The sequence below is a fragment of the Bidens hawaiensis genome, unplaced genomic scaffold (genome assembly GCF_021521415.1).
Source record: "Bidens hawaiensis isolate Kalapana, Puna unplaced genomic scaffold, B.hawaiensis_p1.1 tig00031512_1, whole genome shotgun sequence".
NCBI lineage: Eukaryota > Viridiplantae > Streptophyta > Magnoliopsida > Asterales > Asteraceae > Bidens > Bidens hawaiensis.
The window spans coordinates 59,862-79,427 of record NW_027495327.1 but is presented as its reverse complement, the minus strand read 5'-3'; the positions used below and the strand labels follow the sequence as shown (position 1 = coordinate 79,427).

The 19,566-nt window shown below is 37.6% G+C and overlaps 2 protein-coding genes across 2 annotated transcripts; one reads left to right on the top strand and one right to left on the bottom strand.

The window, feature by feature from the left end:
* Positions 1 to 9,306: 9,306 nt before the first annotated feature.
* Positions 9,307 to 11,189, top strand: LOC143582267 (protein CHUP1, chloroplastic-like). Its single transcript, XM_077064875.1, has 2 exons — positions 9,307 to 10,065; positions 10,692 to 11,189. Exons 1-2 carry the CDS (start codon positions 9,367 to 9,369, stop codon positions 11,160 to 11,162), a joined length of 1,170 nt encoding a protein of 389 aa, XP_076920990.1. The 5' UTR covers positions 9,307 to 9,366; the 3' UTR covers positions 11,163 to 11,189.
* A 482-nt stretch (positions 11,190 to 11,671) lies between these two features.
* LOC143582269 (1,4-alpha-glucan-branching enzyme 1, chloroplastic/amyloplastic-like) lies at positions 11,672 to 18,181 on the bottom strand. The gene is made up of 12 exons (XM_077064877.1): positions 17,949 to 18,181; positions 17,523 to 17,652; positions 17,328 to 17,438; positions 16,604 to 16,732; positions 15,854 to 15,957; positions 15,085 to 15,229; positions 13,856 to 14,003; positions 13,660 to 13,760; positions 13,419 to 13,496; positions 12,902 to 13,057; positions 11,950 to 12,024; positions 11,672 to 11,868 (listed from the first exon to the last, which is right to left on the bottom strand). Exons 1-10 carry the CDS (start codon positions 18,002 to 18,004, stop codon positions 12,902 to 12,904), a joined length of 1,158 nt encoding a protein of 385 aa, XP_076920992.1. The 5' UTR covers positions 18,005 to 18,181; the 3' UTR covers positions 11,672 to 11,868; positions 11,950 to 12,024.
* Between the last annotated feature and the right edge of the window lie 1,385 nt (positions 18,182 to 19,566).

Sequence of the window (19,566 nt, the reverse complement as noted above, 5' to 3'; positions counted from 1 at the left end):
TAGATTGACAACCCACAAATAAAGTTAATGCTACCATAAAACTATAGAATCGCCCAGACAAGTGTACTTTGTTTCCGGTTAGGGCATACATGTTCATACCCATCACACTATCAACACTCCACTCAGTTCAATATCTGGACTAGCAAAAGATGTGCCAGTATATGTCTCTGCCCTCAATATACCTAATATGAGTTACAACTTAATATGCTTGCAGGTCAGTCTTATCTCCACCCATTAACCATCGGTTGCATAAAGACTCGGACTAGGGTTTTGCTGAGGCTTAGGTTTGGGTGCGGATTAGGCTTATTTAGTGACTCAGGTAGATGAAACCCAGTTAAACAAACCAATATTAAGACTCACGAATACAAACGAACTAATTACATAATCAAATACTATTTACAACTGAAATACTAACTGAAACTTTTTTTTGTCTTTTTCCTGATTTTTCAATTTTTTTTAAACATCAATACTAACTGAAATGACTGATAATTACAACTCAGAACTTAACAACTTTACAACTCATCTGACTAAGTACAACTCGATAACGAACTGGATTTCATCACACGGGTAAAATTAAAATAAAGGCCAAGGCTAAAATGGTATGTAATGTTCAGTTTAACAAACGAAAAAGGAATATGGTCCAAACGGGCTCTTAGGGGATAATGTCGGGTAAGGAATTTATTTAGTGACGAAAATATGTACGGAATGGGTTTTCTAAAGTCCTAATCTCCATACAGGTGGTGGTATTAAGATCTCTAAAAGCATGTGACAAGAAAGTTCTAATTCTGTAAAACATACCGGTTTCCCTCAATAAATGACAAGACATGTTTTATATCTATTATATAAAATGTGTATTAATTATAGGGGCTAATCTCACAATATGTCTGGAAATATGGGCTACGGATATGAAACATGTATACCCGTCCCCTTGACTCGTTATCCCGGCCTAAACGATTCCATTTTCAACTTCTCATTTTAAAAACATTTGTCGAGAAAACTATCGAGAAGCTGAAAAACCAACCATGACCAAAAACCTCTAACTTGGCATTAATAGCAATAAGTGACAGTTAACAACTTAAGTTTCTGAATACTGTTCGAGGTACTATCATGCTAAAAATTTTCAATTTTCCCCCATCCCCACACTTGAGGTTGACATTGTCCTCAATGTTAAAATAATAAAACAATTAATAATCATTTGGGGGCGGGGTTGAACTGACAGTTTGACCACTTAAAAACTCGGGAAACAAATGTGATGAACTAAAGCAAAATATACAATTACATTTCTACCAACTAAACTAAAAAAATAAAAAATACAACTACAAAATAGTTTATGAAACCGAAATCACCTGATAATAATGACAATGCAATGCTAACTCGGCCCACAACTCTCAACACACTCGTGACACACGTCTCCACCACTGACCAATTTTGTGTAACCAAATCTGCACAAATCTCGAGACATGTATAAGTAACCACTCACAAGTATAAAACTTAGGTCTTTCGATAGTTAATATTATTATTATATTATAAAAATCATTACCGAGCCGAGTTAGTCAATTTCATAAAAAGTTTTGTTAATTAATTAAAAATAATAAAAGTCCTAACTCACTTTGGTAGGAATCACGGTTGCATTTAGCGTATACAACAAGCCCTTTAAACCCCCTGGTAGCCCGGGTGGACGAGTGAGGTCTCGTAAGGGTTTATACTAAACACACCCACAAAGTTCCAAAGTAACACAAATAAAAATACGAATATATACAAATATACATATCAAATACAACAGACAAAGTGAAAGGCTGTTATATATAATTATAATTATATTATTATTACTTATTTATTTTAAATATTTTTTTTCGTTTTTTTAAGAGATCCGAGGACCAATCGCGTAGCGCGATGGGTCAGGTAAGCACAGGTCGCGCTACGCGACCCAATTAATTCAAATTAGGGTTTGGACCCCATCGCGTAACGCGATGGGGTTGGTCATGGCGTCATCGCGCTACGCGATGACGTCAGATGTCTGGGAAGTCCCAGCCACCATCGCGTAGCACGATGGTGAGCTGTCCAGGGCCATCGCATAACGCGATGGTCCCCAGTGAACAAAAAGTTTTTTGCCGAATTAGGGGCGGGCATTTTCCGACCCAGTCACTTTTCGACATCCCGACAACACCCTGAACATGATTTTGAAGTCGGAATTTGCTATACTTACCTGGAAAGCCGTGAAATTAACCAATTACTTACCGAACCTCCAAGACGCACACTACATCAAAAGCCTCCCCACACTTGAGATATGCTGCACAGAACTCGAGACCAAAGTCAAACAACGACACAACGAAAAGAAAATAAAATGGAACACACTTACAAACCATGGGTTGCCTCCCGGTCAGCACTGAATTGTGTGTCTATAGCTCGACAATGCCTCGAATGCCTCAAGTATTTTCATAAGCCGATGAGGTCACCATGGAACTCATCAATTCCTTTTCTCTCCTTCCCTTCCTTGCTGTCGGTTTCTCACCATCTTTCATCTTAATGACTCTCTCATTCCATCCTTTTCTCTTCATGCTACTTTTCAGCTCGTTCCTGTCAGTTAAAAAACATCCCTCTCTTGTATGATTTGTGCATGATGGTACACACTTGTCAACAAGATGGTTAGTAGCATTTTCAAACAATAATAACCGCTTAACATGGTTCCCGCACTTAATGCCCAAAAATCCCTCAGCACAATCAATTACCGCATGTGCTGTTGCAAGGAATGGCCTACCCAGTATGACTTCAGATTGTTTAATATTTACCCTTAGCATAATCAAGTACAAGGAAGTCAACTGGGTAACTAAATTCATCCACTTGAACCATTACATTAGTGACCATGCCCCGGGCTTGTGTATGAGTTTGATTCGCCAACACCACGGTGGTGTTTACACTTTCTAACGTGCCAAACTCATACTGATCATATAAACTGCCAGGCATGACACTAACACAAGCTCCAAGATCTAGAAGTGCCCGATCAGTTTTAAAATCACCAATTTGAATTGATAAAAATGGCACTCCCGGGTCTTGGAGTTTACTTGAAGTGGTATTATCCTCCACCTCCTCATCTCCCGTATTGGTCAATTTGACATTTAAACATTTTTCACAAGTGCAGTTTTCACAAAAAATTAATTCATCTGTTTTTAATTTCACTTCATTTTGGAAAACCATTTTATTTTGACCAACACCTTCATTCTCATCACTAACATCATTCACCACTACTTCAACAAACTACAGTGGCGACTCAACTTCAATTCAAGTAATTTCAAAATGAGGTAAAAGACTTACCGCGTTGATGTGCACATTATTTCCTTTCTTAGAGCTTGAGCTAGCATGTTGCGGGTTTACTGTGGTATCGCTTGGTAGTTGACCCGCGTTCTTCTGAAATCTTGCCACGTCTGCTACGAGCTGACCAATCTGCTTTGACATTGCTTCTGCTGACTTGTCTCTCAACTCGAACTGTCTCTGAGTTTCCTTCTGATTATCTGTCACAAGCTTCAACAATGCATCAATTTTTGAATGAACTGACTCGTCTGAATTTCCCGAACTACCTTTCTGCTGGTCCTGATTCTGATAACTCGACGAACTGTTACCCCGGTAACCATCTCTGTTATATCCCCGACTGGTATACTGACTGTTCGAACCACCCTGACGGTAGCTGCTCTGCTGTCGGTTCTGACTGGACCCCCAAAAGTTCGGGTTCGACTGGTTCGACGTGTTCCCGTATTTGAAATTCGGGTGATTCCTTAGGCCCGGGTGATAAGTGTTCGAATTGAACCCTTGGCCCTTGGACTCGCCGTACGCGTAACTGACTTCCTCCTCGTCGGGATACTCGTCCTCATCAAACTCAGGGCAATTTTCTGTTTTATGCACCAACTCACCACACTCTGCACAAATCGGGAACTTCACCCCGACTTTACCAACCTCTTTCTTTTTCTCTCGTCTATAAAACGCGAGTTCCCTTTCCAATTCCGCAATTCTTTCTGACTCGCTCGAGGCTGATTTCACCGATCTGGTGACCCCAACTTTTCTTCTTCGGTCTGCAGCTGCCTCTGCTTTGGAATCTTCACTCATAAACTCCAAAAATTCCCAATCATCTTCCTTGGGTTGATTCAACAACTGACCATTACACGAAGCTTTCAAATGCTTTCTGTCTTCATGCGTCAGCCCGTCAATGAAACACTTAACCAACTCCCACAACTCAATCTGATGATGCGGGCACTTCCTAATCATTTCCTTTTAACGAGTAAAGGCCTTGTGAAACAACTCACCCGGTAACTATGAAAAATGTCTAATCTCTATTCGGGCCTCGATAGTCTTCGACTGTGAATAGTACTCGTTAAGGAAAACCTGCTGCATCTCGGCCCAGCTCTCAATACTGTGCATCGGTAGCGAGTTGAACCAGTATTTTGTTTTGTCTTTTAATGAAAACTGGAACAGCCGCAACCGGACCTCATCTTGATCATAAGTACCATCACCAATAGACCCGCAAATAGCTGAAAAATCTAACAAGTGTGAATACGGGTCTTCAGATCCCAGTCCGTGAAAATGGGGAACTATGTTGATGTAGGATGGACGGGATTTGAATGTCGGTTGTCCCTGTATATGTGAACCTGTGGGACAATCGGTGAGGCACCATCTGAAATAGCCGGTCTGAACCGACTGTTAACACCCTGAACCAGAGGCCTGTAATTCCTTTGTCTGGCCCTCGGTTCCTCAGAACCTCTCCTGTTAACCTGAATCGGCTGTCTGCGTTCTTCCCGAAATCTTCCAATACCACCCCGATCCGGATTTCTGTTCCTCCACCTGTTACCTCTCACCCTAACCGGTTCCTCAACCTCATCATCTGTGTTTCTCAGCTCAAACCCGTCATTCCCCGGTTCTTGTTCCTCCTCGTCTCCCTCTTCTTCATCTTCAGTATGGATACCGACATGGTCAAAATCTCTAATAATCTGCGGTCGGTGACGAGGGGTATTGTTCGGGACTGATAGTCCGGGTCTATCAAGGTTTCGGTTTCGAGATTGTCGGGCTGAATTTTGTGGTTGTGGATCGGTGTTTATTGGTGGTGGTAGGTCATTATTTGGTGGGTTCTGGTTTTGTGGTGGGTTAGGCTTAGGTTGGAAAACATTAATTTCGGGTGGTGGGTTTTGGTTTTGGTTCATGTTCTGACCATCCATGTCTGGATGTCTGATCTGAGCTCGAACCTGCCGAGCTATACGTTCAATCTCTGGCTCGTAAATCAGTGGGGAATTTCTTCCTGAATAGCGGGTGTGCATAAATTTGTTACCTGCATAAATAACACACCCCGCGTAAAATGGGAAAATAAAACCAAACTAAAAATAAAAACAAAAACTAAATTAAACTAAACTAAACAAAGAAATCAATTAATCACAAAAACACTAAGCGCGCTAACTCCCCGGCAACGGCGCCATTTTGATGACCGTCATTTGAGTCATGCAAAAACCTAATTAACCTAAGTAGCTAGGGTAAGTCAGGTATCGTATCCACCAGGAGTATGTGGTCAGTGTAATGTGCAACTAGTTTCTAGAAATATGAAGTAACTGTCAACAGTGCTGATCACACTAGCAATTGATTGGGTTTTAATAACAAGCAAATAATTAATCAAAGATTCAATCAATAAACAAAGAAAATCACACCCTGGAATTCAAGTAAGTAACTAACAACAATCTCATGCAACCTAACAGATTAATTATCTCATGTCAACTACAGACTGACTAACCGGTTAAACCTTAGGCATCCACGCTCGCTAACACACGGCACTGGTTATCAAACGGTCCCTGCCAGTGTGACTCAACCAAGGGCAAACGTATGCTTTATTGCAATTAACATGTCAAACAATCCTATGAGCAATTATTATAGCAATCGACAAACTAATCGTTCTGATCGAAATAAACCTAAACCGACTGATTGTACGAACATACTAAACATCAATACTCATAGATTAACATCAAAACAATTACAATTAGTTGTTCTAGTACATGAGAAATAAACTGAAAGATTACAAACTATACATCCCGGGTATAACTCGAAGGAACTAGCCGCGCATCGGCATCTCTCGGGCCTCGGTTATGATCTGGTAGGCCATGTATGATGCTTAGACATGATTGGAAGTGACGGGGGCTCTCTCTTCTGCTCTGAAAATCGCCTAGAAGGTGAAGAATGGCGTCTAGGGTCGTCAAGAACGTAATATAAAACAAACCCTAACTTTCACGATTCTGGGAACCATCGCGTAGCGCGATGGCCTCCTCTCTTGGTCCATTGCGCTACGCGATGGACCAAAGTCAACGCAGGAACTTACAGGGCATCGCGTAGTGCGATGCCCCACCTTCAACACCCATCGCACTACGCGATGGGCCTCTTTTCTCAGCAACTTCGTTTAACTGCCTCGGTAAGCGTGCTGGACATCCCGGGTCTTCATTCCATGCTCATACAGGTCCAAATTAAGCGCATTAAGTACCTGTGACCTGAAACACAATAAACATGTATGAAGTACCAAAGTTCCTAAAATAAACGAGTAAAACAAATACGTTAACACAAATAAATATGTACAAATAAACCGAACATCAGAAGCGAACTGGGATGATCAAGATCTATGGAATGTTGTTAAACCAGAAGAGGGTGCGGTTATTGATGTGAAGAAGAATAAAATGGCAAGATCGTTTTTGTTTCAAGTGCTGGATGGTGATATTCATCTTTAGATTTCTCAATACAAGAATGCCCGAGAAATATGGACGGCTTTAAAGGCACGGTATATTGGGGTCGAGCGAGTTCAAAAGGCTCGACTGCTATCGTTGAAAAGTGAATTTGAGAAACTCAAGATGGCGGAAAACGAGACTGTTGACGAGTTTGTAGGAAAAATAACAAGTATGGTTTCAAATGCAACAATTCTAGGTCACGTGTTCGAGCACGATGTCTTGGTGAAGAAGTTATTGGATGCGGTTCTAGATAAGTACTTTTAACTCATAGCCTCAATCGAGCAAAGTGTTGATCTTGATAGTTTGATGTTTGAAGATGCGGTTCCAGACTTGCCTTTTAACTCATAGGCATTTGAGGAACGTTTACGAGGGAGAGAACGTGTTTCAAATTCACAAGGGCGGTTACTTTTCAATCGATCAGAAAGTAGTTACAAAAGCAAGTCGTATGATCAGTCCGCTAATCGAGGTAAGGGTTGGCCGAGTTCACAGGGACGTGGAAGAGGCCATGAAACTAGAGGTCAAGACCGAGATAATGAGGACCAAGATGGTTGTGAAAACCGAGGTGGTCAAGATCGTGGGTTAGGTCATAACTCATAAGGGATAAAGAAGAACCAATGATCGTCAAAGGGGAACAAAGGATAGATCACAGGTTCAATGTTACCGTTGTGATGAGTTTGGTCACTTTGCGTCTATGTGCCCGGAACGTATGAAGAAAAAGGAAGAATCTAATTTGAACAAAGTTGATGATTTTGATCCATCTTTATTTATGATAAAAGGTGATCAAAAGACGATTTTAATGAATGAAGATGATGTGATTCCCAACCGTTTCGAAACCAAACCAATGGAGGAAGATGTTTAGTATCTCGACAACAGAGCATCGAATCCCATGACGGGTAACAAAACGTATTTTTATGAATTGAATGAACAAGTCACGGGAAAGGTGAAGTTCGGAGATGAGTCTTGTATTGATATTCGGGGAAAAGAGTCTGTTTTAATTGAAGGGAAAACGAAGGAGCAGCGCCTGTTGACCAATGCCTACTACATCCCGAGCCTACAGTGCACTATCATAAGTCTTGGTCAAGCAACAGAAGGTGGATGCGAGATTCACATGAAACACGATTTGCTAACCATTAAAGATGATACAGGTAAGCTTTTAATGAATGTGACAAGGACCAAGAACCGATTGTACAAGATTAACCTCAAGATAGCAAGTCCCGGTAAATGAGCTATTATTGGAATGAAGAATTTTGTAGGTCGGGATCTTCAAAGAATTGGACTGAAAGAAGACAAACCGGTTACGAGTCAAATTCCAATCAAATATCCAAGTTCCAAAATTCAAAGTCCAAAGAAGAGTGTTTTGGAAGTTAAGCGCGTGGTCAAGAAAGTGATTCAAGCCCAAGGGAAGACGTCTAATGATCAAACGAAGCAAGTGTTTCTTCGAGCTAAGTAGAGCCCAAAGAACATTGCAAGAGATCAAGAAAAGCCTCGGGAGAATCAAGAGAATGATGACAAGCGTGAAGTTGAGGACCGCCAATTTCGAGTACGAAATTAAGGGGTGAGTCGGATACAATAATTTGCGGGGGGGGGGGGGGGGGGTGATTGTTGGCTCAATTGTTGTTTGGCCCAAGTGTAAGGCACAACCTAAGAATTATTAGGGTTTTATTATATTGGTTAATATCTTGTCTAGCAAGTTAGATTAGTCTATATAAGCCGAGTTATGGTTAGACATTATAGATTGTGAAGTTGGTTCAACCAAGTTAGGGTTAATCAAGAGTCAAACCGAGTTAGGGTTTGAGAGTACGTAATCAGTTTTTTAAGTAATATTTTCTGATTAATATAAACGAGAGTTATTCGTTTACTTGGTTTTTTATTATCAATCCAGACTTGAATTACTATACATTCCCATTTGACTTGATTTTTTGTCTTGGTTTATTTTTATACAAGCTGAACCTTCAAGAAAAGATTACATAAAAGACTTACCATTATAGAATTATATATTCTTCCTAAAGAGGTAAAGAGAAAGGTTTCCATCAAGCCATCCGGCTTGCATGTAAGAAAGGGGAATAAAAGGTGTGGTGTTTTTCTAATTCGACGTTATAATGATAAAAATAAAAGGTGTTACGATTCAGCAAAAGAAATTAAATAAAAAAAATCCGTAATATTCAAAATAACATTATAAGTCTACAAAACGTGTTCAGCATAATTAATTCAGCAAAACATTATGTTTTATTTTCTAAATGGATGAATATTTTCCTTTTGAAAATGGAAGATTAAACAACAACAAAATATATATGTATGTGTGTGTTAAAATATCAAATAGCACTCGTGTGCCAAATTGACGAATCCCACTTTATACATTGCATACAAAAAGGTACCATATTCGAAAACAATATTGATCATAAAGAAGAATGCAATAAAGCTTCATTTGTGGCCACTAAGTGTGCCCCAAAAGCAACCAAGAAGCTACATGTCAATAACATAGCTTAAAGCATAACACAAAAGCAAGGAATATGCATCACAAACCTGCAAATCAACAAAACGTTTTTATCATTTTGTCATCATCCTTCAAGAACACACCTAAAACCAACATCAATCCCACGAAAAAACCGAACAAATCAACTAACTTATGGAGATCACAAGATCACAAGAGTTGATCAAGTCAATCTTGATCATGGCCGGAATCCCTCTAGCATTTTCGGTTACTTGTTCTTTATTTTCAAGATTTAAGGAAAAAAAGAATGCATCCTTGCATGATCAAATTCAAGAAACCAATAGTGAAAATGTTGACCATCTTAAAGAACACATTTTCACCCTTAAGTGTAAGATTGAAGAGCTTCAAGAGCTCGAAAGGGAGATAGAGGTTCGGTTTTTTAAATTCATCGAGTTGAAGGATCAAGAACACGCGTTGATAGAGGTTCAAAACGGTTTGCGTATGGAAAAAGAACGAGCCGAGTTATTGGAAAGGGAGGTGCCACCAACGGAGGAACATAACAAGAAGTTTGATGAGATGGTGATCGAGTATTTAAACGCGTTGGAAGAACTTAAATCTTTGAGGTTGGAGAACAAAGTTGTTAGAAAAAGGGAGAAGAATGTTTTGAGGAAAAATAAAGAAAGTTTGAGGTTGATTGTGAAACAGAAGTTAAAGATTGAAGCACAAGAAGAAGAAATGTTGAGTAATGAAGTCGAGTTGAAACGAAAAGATGTTGTGATCGAGGGGTTCGAACGGGAAGTTGAGGTAATGAGAGTAGAGATTGATCGGTTGGAGAACGAGAAGAGCGAGGCTTTGAACAAGCTAGAAACCGTGGAAAATGAAGTCGTATCGAAGGTAAATTGTAGAATTGGAAACATGGGCAAGTTAGGGCACAATTCAAAACAGATAATTTTTAATAATGAGCTGAAATAAGAGGTGTTTACGGTCCAGTTGTAATTGTTTTTGTGGTAAAGCACAAGCCAAACCATGAGTAATGGTTTTTGACCATTGTAAACCAAATCAAAGCTTTGAAAACGGAAACTAAACCAAGCCAAACCATTACTAAGGGTTTGACTTCGATTGGTTTCACGGTTTGGGCTAACAGGATATTAAAAATAAAAAAACTACTTGTAATTTAATAAAAGAAGTGATAACACTCCAAAATTTGAAACTTAAAAGATCATGTCCCTATGGTTATGCAAAGGTCAAGCATGTATAGTACAACTAAAAACTATTAAAAGGCTCAAGTAAAATATAAATGTTACATGCCTAAAATCCTATGAGTATAAACAATAACCCAAATCATTTGGTACGGTTTAAAAATTCCTTAACTGGTGACCGGTTTAACGGTTTCCTTTAGATATTCTTTAACCTATTTTCATTTAGATATTCTTTTACTTAGGTATAATGCACATAAAACAAAACATAAAATTGCAACCTTTTCTAGCGATGGAGCTTACTGTATTGTCTTGATTTTTTAGGCAGAGGCAGAACGGATACTCGTGGAGAACTACAACCGAGTAGTAAACGAGCTAGAAAACATAAAAAAGGACCGTGCGAACGAACTAAAAGAGCTGATATACTTACGTTGGTGTCATGCATGCCTACGACATGAGCTCGCAAGGAGGAAGGAGCTCGAGCAACAAACAGAACATGATGAAGAAATAGTTAATAATAATAATCACGAGCCAGGACTGGAGTTAACCCAAAATGTAGCACCCGAAGAGTGCAAAGGTCATGAATCGGACAATGAGAACGTGGTGCACCATGATGAGCCATTTTTTGGACCCGGTCAACAACACAAGAAACGAAGATGGTTGGTTAGGAAGTTCAAGAAATGGGTCGAGGGAAACGATAAGCCTCATGAGATTAAGTGTTTCGGAAGCCATTCGGTTGTTGATGAGACTGAAGAGCGACATGAGGCTGGAAGGAAATCATGTTCAAGTGTTTAAATGGCATGTCAAAATCTATAGCAATAACATGTATTAGTATGATCAATGATGTACCACATGTTGTTCTAATAATTAACACATCTCTTTGGGCCGGCCCAATAGCTTTGAAGAAAAAGTAAAGACTTTAAAAGTTAATTACAAGTTTACAATATTGAAAACATTTTCTTTACAAGCCTTTGTTTTGTCATTGTAATTTTATAGGAAAATATTTAAATAAGCACAAACACCTTAATTAGTACAAATAAAACATAATTTAAAATAAAAAAACTGTACCCAAATTTAAAAGAAAAAAACATTTATTATTTACTATAAAGTTTACTTAATGTATAAACTACAATCTATGTAAAAGCATTTGTTTCACAAGCCTGCACACTGCAACAAAGATGTTAACTAATAACTAACCGATCACCGTGATTACCATACTTAATTAAAACTAATAACGACTTAATTATATCAAAACTCCATCAACCCGAGCCTAGTCAGTACGACTGAATCAACACGTCACTCTCTCACTCATCTCTTTCGTGCTCGTTTGCCCCTTTCTCCATGGACAACCATGGCACTTCCGCATAGCAGGCCTCTACAACAAGTTGACTTATTTGACAACAGTGGCGGGTGTGCTATCCTTTACGAGCTTGTAAACCACTGCGGTTCTGGCAGGTGCATACACCATGAACGATCGAGGCCTGTTATCATGATTTCCTTCCTGCGAAATGTTTAGGGAATTAAGGTCAAGAAAATCTGTTATTTATTTTTGCTTGGTTGAAATATGAATGAGTTCGCTTACAAAGGTGAAATATTCGGCCTCATGATCGAGTCTACCAAAGCCTCCAAATAAAGGATCATCTGAGTCTAGGGCAATCTGAAATATTCAATGTTACGTTTTGTTAAGTTGGCAGTATAGTTAATATTTAATATAAATACACACACACACACATTAATATACATAGGGGAATGTTCCAGGCAGAACACAGTTTGTTACAAGAATAAGAACACAATAAATCATTCATTTTTCCAATCTTTTAAGAATTTTTAAATATAAAAAAAATAGATGAAGTACCATGTTTATTCATCTATGTTAATATTAAAAAGTATAAACAAAATCCATTCATTTATAAAACCTACACTAGTTTAGTAAACCTTTAAAAATGAAAAACACACATTAACAAATTAGTTTAATTATTTTTTATGCACATAGTATTGATATATGCATGCACAAAGTAAAAGTTTTAAAAAACATGAACTAAAGAAAAAATTTAATGATTTAAGTTTGTTCTTTTTGTTCTCACAACAATTTAGCATTTTGTAATATGCATACACACAGATGCACAGTTGTTCAAAAACAAATTTATGTTGATAGCTATGAGAACCGCATAAATACTCGCACATGTTGCTTTATTTGTTATGCAGAAGGCGATTAGAATAGCATAACCGTCTCTCTTTACAAAACCACATGCAAGTTTTAGCGTCGCAGTTCTCCACTTAAAATTGGTTATGTGTTGGAAGCATCCCAAGAGCCGTTCATTACAATTTACAAAACCAATTTAAGTACAAAACTGCGAGAACCGCATAAACACCTGTACCTGTTACTTTAACTACGTAACATAAGGCGGTTATGAAACCTCATAATCGCCTCTATTTTTCTCTCATCTCTCCAACTACACGTGACACACACTACTCACAAGTGCTTGTGTAGTTTCCTTGATTCTTACTTTTTGTACTGAATGTGCAACAAGTACCTAATACATTCCAGGGTGTAAACAACCGACACGATAGTCTGAATAACTGTTATACCAGTGGAAATTGAAGACGAAAACCAAGTCCTCTCTTTCAAATATTATTACTCTCTCTTGTTCGTGTTTCCGCGATATATACTGATGTTTTGATGTCATAAACTGCACACACAATTGATCTAGTTTACATTATAGTCCACTATAGGTGCCAACAATGGGCAGATTGACTCGTAATTTTCTAAAGTGCATCAAAATGAGCTGGTTCAGGTCGGGCTGACCTGCTACCACTTTTTTGCATTTATTTAAATAAATATCAGAAATAATCAGAAAACAATACAGTTACAAGAATAATCGATATCCTTGAATAAAATGATTTTGAAATATAATTTAAATAGTGACTTTAAAGCCAACTGACCCATTTTTATTGACCCATTTGATTTTATAAGCAAACGGGTCAAAATTGTTACCCACTATAATCCACATTGCAAAACAAAGATGCAAACTTGCATACAAATTCACATACATTATGCGATTCCTCCAAATGCTGCATCGCCCGATCAAATTCTTGTAACCCACGATACCTTAAATAATCTGCATCCCCCTGTGCATATGAATAATGATTATTTAAGTGAAGGTTATAATGGTAATTTATCAAAATATCATTTTCCTGCATCAAACTATATGAACAATATTGAAACAATCGCATGCTTGATCAAAATATCAATTTCCTGTAAATTGATGTTATGAATACAAAAAGAACTTACAAGATCAAACCTACGCCTGCACTTATCAAAGCTATTGCCATTCCCGAGTATAAATCTCCCATCCGGGAGACGTTGATCAGCTCTTGGAAAATCTATCCATTCTGATCAAAGGGGAAACAAACGTGCATATTGTTAAAAGACCACATAAACATAAAAGGTTTTGTGAAACTACAAATTATATGCAATACCACTATACCAGGATGTCCAAACTCATTGCCCATGAAATTCAAGTATCCTTCTCCACCTAATCCCATTGTAATAAGTCGGATCATTTTATGCAATGCTATACCGCGGTCTATACGAGGAGTCGATGGTCTATCCAATGCCATAAACTCATACATATCCTGTTTAAGTACACAAACAGCTGTTATTCATAAATGAAACTACTTATAGATATTTTTGAATTTATAACAATGCACTAAAGCATCCAAGTTTCATAAACTACTTCAAAAACATCCAACTTTCACAAATTTGTATTTAAGCCAGTCCGCTACATAGGTTTTAGGGGTGTAAACGACTCAAACTGCTTGTGAGCTACTCTGGATTGGCTCGTTAAAACCTCAAATCGAGCCGACATTAAACGAGTTCAAGCCTAAAAATAAGCTTATTTGATAAATAAGCCTGAGCTTCATTTATCATGCTTGAGCTGGCTCACAAGCCTAAACGAGCCTATTATTTAGATAACCTTTGTTTGATATATTAAATATATATTTTATAATAATTGTTATTATACATAAGCGCCTTGCTTGCGGTGCACGCATATAATGTATATATGTGTGAACCCTCGGGTGGGCAAAAGTGAAATTGCACTAATTTTGTCGTTATTGTACTAATCTCGTGAAAATAACATTAAAAGCGGCGGAAGGTTAATTAGGCATTATGTGGTGGCGTTGATAGCTGGAAGACAAGGGTACATGCACCAATCGGCCGGGGTCCCGATGGTTGAGTGTTATGTGCCTCATGTCCAAGGCTTGATGCAAAACTACTATTGAGCCGGGGGTCTCACCGGAAGCAGCCTCTCTATTCCTACGAGCTAGAGGTAAGGCTGTCTACATCTTACCCTCCTCAGACCCCGATGACGATGACGATGACGATGTTATTATACATAAAAGTTATGAGAACAATATCTAAAATATATATTATGCTATATAAATATAATATAATTAGTATATATATATATATAAATCAATTATAAATGTATATAAGATAATCAACAAATAATAGCGAGCCGAACTCGAGCTCTTGCAAGTCAAGCAAGCTGAGCTCAAGCCTGGACAAGCTCGGGCTCGGGTAGTTTACAGCGCCACATCAGCACTGTTCAGTTTTCTTGGTCAAAATTACCAATGTTAACATTTTAAAAACAAAGTACACTGATACAACATAAGTTTTTTGAAGGTAAAAAGCCTGCAAAAAAATAGTTCTAACCTTGTCCATTAGCCAAAATGCAATAGTTTTATCACCAACCAAAGCTTGATCATGGCTTTCAGCATAAGAAACACATTTCTCAGACCATCTTCGATTTGTAAGCGTGTGCACGATATCACCCATTAACCAGTCTTCATCCCTCAGCCTGACCCAAACAAACAGTAACGTAATGCATCTTTTTTTACACACAAATGACTTTTCTACCCCTGGGTTTAGAGCCATCAGTGTGTTTCCACATTTTCAGTAACATTATGCTAAAAAGCATTCTCCATTTTACTATTTATACATCTATGTTTCATTTGCTGAATGCATATGTAAAGTGTGCAAAAAGAATATCACCAGTTGCATTTACAGAACCAAGGGTAAAATGGACAGTCACAAGCTTTTTTTTAACTTCTGATGATTTCCACCGATTTACTTCTATATGACCCGATTCGGTTTATTTGTTTTTATCTTAAATAGGTCAAGTGAATAAAGGTTAAGAAAATATGGACAATCGGTCAAATAGGTTCAAAGGGTCAAAAGTCAACCAAAACTTTAATTATTAACTGATCTTTGTTGAAAAATTAAAAAACTCGCAAACAAATCTGGCACAATGATTATATATACAAAGTTCTTGAAATATACGTAAAGTATTTCTGGTGAATCCGACCCAAAAGTTTTTACGGTGTACAGAAACATCTTTTTTAACCGACCCATATCAGCAGCATGTATAAACAATAGCCACTTCATTAATAATAAAATATATAGAAAGTTGGAGTTTGCATACTTGAGAAGCTCAATCCACTTATCAGCAATTGCCATATGCAAACGGTAGTCAAACCCGACACCGCCATCCTGTACAGGAATGCAGAATGTTGGCATTCCACTCACCTGCCACAGTGAAAATTGTGAAATTAGCACTAGAAATATGAGTAGAAAATAACCAACATTCACTTCAATGACAATGAAAAAAAATATTCACTTTAATGGCCAAATGAGGCCTTGATTTGGTTATTTGGAAATGCTTGACCTTCACTTGATCTCAACTTTGCAGACACGGTTTATAGAAAATATATCTCAACAGCCACTTTTAACTTTACAATATATATATATATATATATATATATAAAGTAGAGGTGGCATATTTGACACCTTTAGGGTTATGTTTTATAACTTTAACTCTAAGAAATCAAAACCGATAGAATAAAAATATTAGCTAACAGAAATAGCTAAAATGTATCTAAGGGTAGAAAGTCACCCAAAGTGCATTTTTAATGTTTACAATTTAAATCGGAAAATCAGATATTTAAATGGTGGTTATTTAAACAAAAAAACAAAGATTTACAAAGATTTGAAAACTTCAGACAAAATGTATTTCAGGTCAACCCTGCCTAACTTGTTTTGACCTGTTTCCTAACCTTAGAGACATGCCACCTCATGTATGCTAATGTGTTGGTCAAAGAATATGTATGCAAGTAGGTTTACTTTGTTTCAAAAATAAAATCATTTAATTAGAGAGGGAGAAAGAAGGCAATACATCTTCACCAATAGAGATGGCTTCCGGAAAGAGCCCATGAATAAGGTCATTAACGAGCATTAAATAAACCACAGCATCAACGTCAGTTGCCAACCCGAAATACTCGTTGTAGTTTCCGGTAAATGCTACCTACACAGAAAACATGGTTATTCGAAACTAGCTCAATATTCACACTACATGCATATCTTTAGTATGAAGGGATTGAGTTGGGTTGTGTTTTATCTTAAATGGATTAAACTACAACAACAATTAGCAGAAAACGGGTCAACCCACCCATCTTGCGTCTAGGTGTTAAAAAACATCCACTCCAAGAACCATTACTATTACATTTGAGTGAACACGGCTTTAGAAAGGCGAGGACTAAAGGTTCAATATGGCCAAACCATATGGACTATTAGTGTAATTAACCTCTAGGTGTAGAGGTTAACAGACATCCACCTCAAGGATCATCAATGTTATGTGTGAATGAGCAGTAGAGACTATAGGCGCAACTTTAGAAAGGTGCGGGACTAAAGGTGCAATATGGCTTAACCATAGGGATAACCAGTGTAATTAACCTATAGGTGTAAAAGTTAACAGACATCCACCCCAAGGACCATCAGTGTTACGTTTGAGTGAACAGTAAGGACTATAAGTGTAATTTAATAAGGTGCAATATGGCCAAACCACAGGGACCATCCGTGTAATTAACTCTTGATAATTAGAGAGAATACAAGTATCTTGCCTGTAAACCATGATGTGTGTACATCATTGAAGTCACACCATCAAATCTAAATCCATCAAACTTATATTCATCCAACCACCATCTTGCATTCGAAAGAAGATATCTTAGCACCTGAAACAACACGTATGCATTAAGCTCTAACAATAAAATTGTTCACCATCACATTATTTGAGTTGAGTTTTGAAATTTTGGTACCTCCCAATGTCCATAGTTGAAAAGACGAGAATCCCACATCCAATGATAACCTCGTTCTCCATAGTGGAAGTAATGACTATCCGTCCCGTCAAACATATTTAGACCATCTAAAGTGTTGTTTGATGAATGACTGCATTCAACCCATTAAATGGAAGATAAATACAAAAAACGTATCAACTAGAGGAGGCAATTTTAACCCATTTGCCTAGAAATTGGCAGATCTTGGTTATGTTTAAGCTCTAAATGGTCAACAGGTAAAACTTGCAGAACGAAGTCAAAATGGAATGGGTCGAAAGGTACAGACAGATTGACATGGAAACCAAAGTATGTATGCACTAAATTTGTAATGTGCAAAAATAAAAATTAAAAATTGTGATTGTATCAAGGTACACACTAATGGCTACTTAGGAATGAAGTAATGGTTACCTGTGTACAATATCCATGAGACCAACCAATCCCAACTCATGGGCTTTATCTATCATAGATTTAAGATCATCAGGAGTCCCACAACGACTGCTAGGTGCAAAGAAATTTGTCACATGGTACCTGAGGCATTACACAAAGTACTCAAACTATGTTTAAAAGAAGATAGCAACAACAATTACAAAAAAGAATGCAACAATGACTTATAAAAAACGTAAAGAGGGTGCATGGTTCATAACAAGAAGTGACATAGCAATAAAAAAGAATATTAATAAAAAAGAATACGGACAAAAAATTCAAGTGGGACGGATTCAAACTAACAAGTTTTTCAGTTTGAACAACAAACAAGTTTTTTTCTTCTTTTTTTTTTGAAGAAAAAACTCTCTGGCGTAACACACGATGGGACGAAAATTCAAGTGGGCTCCGGATTCAAACTAACAACCTTTGCACAAGGCTTAGCTAAAATCTTTCATTATCAATATCCACCCAAAAGTGACATAATTGAGATTCGAACTTGGGTCTCCACTAGAGAACCCAAGCCTCTTACCACTAGGCCACAAGTTGGGGATGATATTAGTATTTGAACAACAAACAAGTTTTTTTCTTCTTTTTTTGTTACTTTTAATATCATGTTTAATTATAGATATTTTTCTAGTTATTTCAGTTTCACACACATCCAAAACCCTTTTAATTTATGTGACTCAACTCGAACCTATCTCAAGAAATCTTTAAATCAACTTGATAGGCATCTTAAGATCAAAACATAACACTGGGTTGCGCCAACGATTACCTTTTGGTGATATAAAAACACGCGAATGACCACGGCCCACAAAATGGCTGTGAGTGACGAGAGATTGAATAGCGTGGATCCACTTGCCTGTAGAGATCGCTAGCTTGTGAGATTTATAAATATCCTTTTAGTACTCTTCTTACTATTTATTTATATGGCACGGGAAACGAACCTGCAAAACAATAGGAGTCAAAGAACGGAACGCAAAGCCTGATATCCCGAAACCAACAAAGGTTAATATCCGAAACATGAAACCAAGGCTAATCCATATGTATCGTGTCTGGTTTTTCAGTTTTACAACAATATACGCGAAAGACTAAAACAATACATTGCAAAAATGAGATTCACTTACAACTTCTGGAGACCAAGATATCGATTCGAGATTCTTCAACTCAAATATGACCCTAAGGATAGGGTTAACGAAAATTAACAAATTGTGTTCTTATTAATTCATAATTACCTACATTGAGGAAGAATCCTAGTACTAAGAAAAAGGATACATCTCAATTAAGCTCATAGGCGTTTCAAATAAACCCATTATCGCTATTACTTCAACCCGGCCCACCTTTTTCACACAAAATTCTTGCGTATTGAAACTGAAACATTTAGCCTAGAGGTGGCAAACTATAGGCTAGGTGTGTTGGATAACGGAATCACAATGGTTTCATGTTATGTAACATCCTAAAAATTTTAATGATGAATAAAGGAAGTTATGTTTAGTGATTTCGCGTAATTAATTAATATCGGGTAGGGAGCGGGTCTTGGACGTGGATTAATTGAGATGGGTTAAATGAGAATGGGATTTCAGGGATATAAATACCCCCAAAATCC

What these genes read in the sequence shown, in the direction of transcription:
- LOC143582267 (XM_077064875.1), top strand. Translation starts at nt 9,367, where the DNA reads ATGGAGATCACAAGATCACAAGAGTTGATCAAGTCAATCTTGATCATG. An exon ending in AAAATGAAGTCGTATCGAAG is followed by an intron (nt 10,066 to 10,691) that starts GTAAATTGTAGA and finishes TTGATTTTTTAG; the next exon opens with GCAGAGGCAGAACGGATACT.
- LOC143582269 (XM_077064877.1), bottom strand. Translation starts at nt 18,004, where the DNA reads ATGATAGATAAAGCCCATGAGTTGGGATTGGTTGGTCTCATGGATATT. An exon ending in CCATCTCTATTGGTGAAGAT is followed by an intron (nt 15,958 to 16,603) that starts GTATTGCCTTCT and finishes TCACTGTGGCAG; the next exon opens with GTGAGTGGAATGCCAACATT. An exon ending in AAGTGGATTGAGCTTCTCAA is followed by an intron (nt 15,230 to 15,853) that starts GTATGCAAACTC and finishes TGTTTGGGTCAG; the next exon opens with GCTGAGGGATGAAGACTGGT.